This window comes from Symphodus melops (assembly GCF_947650265.1).
Source record: "Symphodus melops genome assembly, contig: scaffold_371, whole genome shotgun sequence".
NCBI classification, from domain to species: domain Eukaryota; kingdom Metazoa; phylum Chordata; class Actinopteri; order Labriformes; family Labridae; genus Symphodus; species Symphodus melops.
In genome coordinates, this window is record NW_027636522.1 from 16675 (window position 1) to 21864 (window position 5190).

The window sequence follows — 5190 nt, forward strand, 5'->3', positions numbered from 1 at the left end:
TGCTCTCTGATGAACCAATCACAGCCTCCCTGTCTCCCTGCTCTCTGATGAACCAATCACAGCCTCCCACCTTTTGCGTGCTCTAGCTCACACTCAAAGCTCGTCACCGATGACGGAGTTTATACTGACAGTTTAAACGTGAGAGAGGGGGCGTGGCTTTAGAGGGCACACAGAGGGGGGGAGGGGGCGTGGCCTTAGAGGGAGCACAGAGGGGAGGGGTGTGGCTTTAGAGGGAACACATGGGGAGGGGCGTGGCTTTAGAGGGAGCACAAGGGGGAGGGGCGTGGCTTTAGAGGGAGCACAGAAGGGGGAGGGGCGTGGCTTTAGAGGGAGCACAGAAGGGGGAGGGGCGTGGCTTTAGAGGGAGCACATGGGGGAGGGGCTTGGTTGTAGATGGAGCACTGAGGGAATGCTACTTTCAAAACCATGCTAGTTTTTTGAAAATGACCAACCCTGCCTTTGAATGTAGAATCTCTTTAAAATAATTGATAAAGACATTTGAAATGATCCTGAGCTTCCTTCTTCTTGAACATTTGTCAGATGTTTGGAATTAAAAAAGCGTCTTTGCAGTGAAGCTCGTACCGAGTGTAATACTGATACAGTCTGCTAATGTTAGCATCGCTAACACAAAAAGCTAGCTAGCTGGCTGCTGCCCTCTGTGGTACGACAGAAGACGGCAGCTAGCTAGCTCATGATGAAGTCCTGGAGCAAGCTAGCATGTCAAACATCTCCATCAGTGACTGTTTGATCAGAAAAACTCAGCAAACAGACGCGTCTGATGAAGTAAAGAAGGCGTGGAGCAGCTGGATCCAGACTCACGCTTTAATGGTTTATAATCCTAAAGAACATGGTTCCCGTTATCGAGCGACGGGCTGTGTGGATGCTTGTCTCTCTCTCTCTTTCTCTCGCTCGCTCAGTCTATGAAGTATCATAAAATGTAATCCTGGCGGCGTCGCGGTCGCTCTGCACATAAAGGCTCCGTGTTATCGCTCTCTGTTTGTATTATTAATTAACTTGCACTCCGTTCAACAGGACAGCTGACACATTGAACAAACAGCTAACAGGCGTGACGGAGAACCTGCGGGTTCAGACAACAAACAAACAATCTGTGGAAGTGCATGCTCTGACAATGTGCTTCATTCACAGCCTCCAGCCAATCAGAAACAAGAATATATATATATTTTTTTTCATAACACAGAACACAAACGTTTAAGTTGTCTGCGGTGTCTTTGCAGTTCCCTGAATGAAAGTCATGTTTGCACAGGATGCACGCTCCGTCGTGGCGAGCTGGTTTATCAGCGGGGACGCACACACCACGCCGAATCATGCTACGCCGAGGTTAGCCTGCTCCCCGCTGGACGCCACGGAGCAGAAGCAAGACGAGAGGCAGAATTTATCACAGACAGGCAGCTTCTCCCAAAAAACTCCTCGTCCGCCTCTTTTCAACAGGAAATTCTTTTTTTTTTTAATTCTCTGCGTATAAAAGGAGAAAACGAGCTTCTTCCCTGCTTTTAACAAAAAAACAAAAGCACTCAAAGCTCAGAGTTGAAATGAAATAAAACTTTTTTTTTTCTTTTTTCTTTTTTAGCACAAAAGCCATCGAGGTATCACAGCAGCAGCAGACATCACCAGTGTACCTAACAAGCTTTCGCTTCACTTCTACCAGGAAGTAAAGAGGTTCTGATGGACCTCGTCTTCCTCGTCCTCCTCTCCGCCTTCCTTCAGCATCTTTAGACTTTCCTAAATCCGTAAATCCATTCGCTTCATTTTATTTACCAGAATCTGTCCAGGTCTCTGTGGAGCCTTCACGGACTCTGCTGCTCCATGTTATCAATCAAAGGGTCTTTCTTCATGAACTGAAGGTTTCTGATTGACCGCCACACGCCGACGTAGCTGTCACTGACCGACTGGTTGGACGAGGTGGGGTTCTCCTTCTGGATGTGCTCCCTCTGCATCTCCAGCAGCTCCTTGTCGGTCATGACTCGGGAGGTCACACCTGCTTCCTTGTCTCCGGTCCACACCTGTCCGTTGGCCAATCCAGTCGGAGCTGCCTCCTCGGTCACATCGCTGGTCAGCACTCCCTCCATCTCCTGGTTTCCTGGATCGGTCGCGGCGTCGCCCGGCCCGTCGCCCGGACTGTCGCCTGTCAGCGGGGGTTTCTCTCTGTAAGGCTCCCCAGGTAGACCGCCGTCTTTCCCAGACCCCTCCAGGTCCTCGTACAAGCTCTTCTTCTTGGTCTCAAAGTACTTGACCACGCAGTAGGTGATGGAGCCGACGGTGTTGACGACCACGCCGCCGATGAACAGCCGCGTGGGCGCGACGTCGCTGAAGGCCAGCATGCCGACGGTGATGGTGGCGATGCTCTTCACCACGCCGACGAAGCTGGTGGTCACGGCGGAGTTGATGTAGGTGCAGTGCAGCGTGGTGAAGTTCATGGCGCAGCCGATGAAGATGCAGGTGGTGAAGATGGCGGTGATGTTGGGATCCTTCCAGCCCTGGTAGGACCACATGTTGATGGTGTCCATGGAGATGAGGGAGCAGAGCAGGAGCACCTGAGAGGAGACACAAGTTGGACGTTTGAGGACAGGAGGACACGACAACCCAGTCAGTGTGTACATGCACGGTTTGAGATCCCCTACCGGAGACGCCATGATGGCGATGGCGTACTGCGCTGTGAGTGGTCCGTACTCGCTGTCATGGCTGGTCTTCTGGATCAGGACCAGGTAGGAGGCGTGGATGATGACCGCCAGCACGCCGGTGATGTAACCAAACGGATCGCCGGTGAGATCGCCAGCGCCTGATCACAACCAAAGGTGAAAAGTTAACAGAATCACTCTGGGTAGAGACGAGGGGGGAATCCAAGAACTCCTTTTCTCAAACCGTCGGCCAGTAAAAAAACAAACACATGCATCAGACCAAAGTTCTAAAGAGCCGAACGAGAGAAGGGAAGTGTGAGGATAAACGACGGGAGGAGGATGGAGGATTAATCCTGGGTGTGTATGTGGGCTGGAAACTGAGTCTGCAACAAACACACAAGTCCAGACTTAATATAATCCAGAACTGTGATGGACACAGAAAGTTCCAGAGCCGCGTCTCAGCCGGACTCTTTGAGTGGAATCATCAATAATCTGCTGCTGAAAATAATTGAAGCATTAATCCAGATTTTCCCTGTTTAAGTCAGTCAGTGAATCTGATTGTTGTCTTTGTACGTTACTGCAGAATCACTCAGTCGATGCCTTCATGTTTACCTGGGAGACAGAGGACCCTGTGGGACGCCATAATTAACCCCTTCATGTCTGAATTTATTTCTTTATGTTTTGATAATTGCTTCTCATATTTCATTTCATTGCTTGTGATTTTAGTCTTCTTTTATCTTGTACATGTAAATGTACTGACTGGGATGTCCGCGTGTTATTCCGGTGTTTTCTAACATTTATCCATCTTTAGATCCGACTCCACCCTGAAGACGTCTCGCACCTCCAACCAGCCGTCTCAGTGAATCTCCTTCAAAGCGTCCACACGAGGCCTCGTCCCACCACTACAACGTGTGCTAAATCCTGCTGAACCTGAAGCGTCTCAGGGAGGGGGGTCAACACACACACACACACACACACACACACACACACTTTAGAAGAGGTGCTGGTGTTGACTGAAGGTGAACAGCTAAAAAGGCTCAAAGCTTCAGGAACAAAGAAGGTCGATGGACCGAACAAAGACCTGAAGACGCTCGTACTCCAGACGTGGAGGGTTTTTGTGGCGACACACAGACGTGGTTTATCTGTCAGGATTAATCCACACGCTGCTGCTGCTGCTGCTGGAAGATGATTAGAGCCGTTTCTTTACGGAGAGGAAAGGCGATTATCACCAAGATTAAAGCGAGAATGATGAATCAGTCCATTAGAATCATATTCTGCACACTTCACGTTTGGACCCCCCTCCTGCCGGAGAGATGGATTCAGGAAATGGGACTCTCTGTAAATGTGTGTTTGTTTGTGAGCCCGGGGTCATTAACAGTAATGGAGGATGATTAAAGGGGAATTAATGAAACAGCGTTACATGTGAGGAAATGATGTTTGAGATTCCATGTTTTCTCTTTCTGAACATGGATCCCATATTGTCTCTGTAAATCAGAGGGAAGGGGATTGGGTTTGGGGGGGGGGGGGCATTACAAACAAGTTCAGACATTTCAAAGGTTGGGAGCGCTGGTGGTGCCGTGGTCGGCGCACCGACCACCGACCCGGGTCTTAAAAAAACAACATTAAAAGGTTCAACATCCTGTAAAATAAGGACAGAGCAAAAACAAGGCGTGATGCGTGCTTTACCTGCGAGTGCAGCTCCACCGGTGGTGATGACCACGGCCGTCACCACGCCGACCGAGGGGATGCCGTTCCTCAGCACGCACACGCCGATGCTGAGCGTGAAGAGCGGCAGGCAGCGCTTGAAGACGACGTACATGGGCAGGCTGAGGCCGCGCAGGGACCACAGAGTGAGCGTGGACTGCAGCGTGGAGAGGACACACACCGAGGGCAAACTCCTGCACGCGCACGCACACACACACACACACACAGACACACACACACACACACACACACAGCGTTGTTTTAGAGGACAGTATATCAGCTTACATCGTCCCTCTGGAGGCTCACGCCGACCTTAACAGCAGTAACAGCAGGAAGCCCTGGGGGAGCTCGCTCCCTCGTGCACCGACTGTTGCACTCAGCTCAATGACCGCCCAAGACCCGACCATGGCCGTGTGGTCGCTGGCTCTGCGCTCCAGTATAACCATACAATCCTTTTCATTACTCAGATCAGACAAGTACACAGACGTGAAATAAGAACACTTAGACCGTCCAATCAGCTGTCAGGAAAAAGTCTGAACTGGACCAGATGCAGAAAAGAAGCAGAGCTCAGTGTCTACCTGCTGAGCTGACGTGTGTGTGTGTGTGTGTGTGTGTGTGTGTGTGTGCCTCATGTAACCAGCACACTAAAGTCCAGCAGGGACAGCAGACGGGTGGTTTAAAGGGCGCACGTCCAAAACACGAAGCTGATGCTGCGTGGTGAAGGAAGTGATGAGAGCAGCATCAGAGACCATGTGACCTGTGATCAGTCAGCATCAGAGACCATGTGACCTGTGAACAGTCAGCAGCAGAGACCATGTGACCTGTGATCAGTCAGCAGTAGAGACCATGT

The 5190-nt window shown here is 50.6% G+C and overlaps 1 protein-coding gene across 1 annotated transcript; it reads right to left on the reverse strand.

The window, feature by feature from the left end:
• Positions 1-530: 530 nt before the first annotated feature.
• slc35d3 (solute carrier family 35 member D3) lies at positions 531-4786 on the reverse strand (the record flags this gene model as incomplete). The annotated part of the gene is made up of 4 exons (XM_079373196.1): positions 531-2552; positions 2640-2797; positions 4323-4534; positions 4653-4786. 4 exons carry the CDS (start codon positions 4784-4786, stop codon positions 1806-1808), a joined length of 1251 nt encoding a protein of 416 aa, XP_079229322.1. The 3' UTR covers positions 531-1805.
• Between the last annotated feature and the right edge of the window lie 404 nt (positions 4787-5190).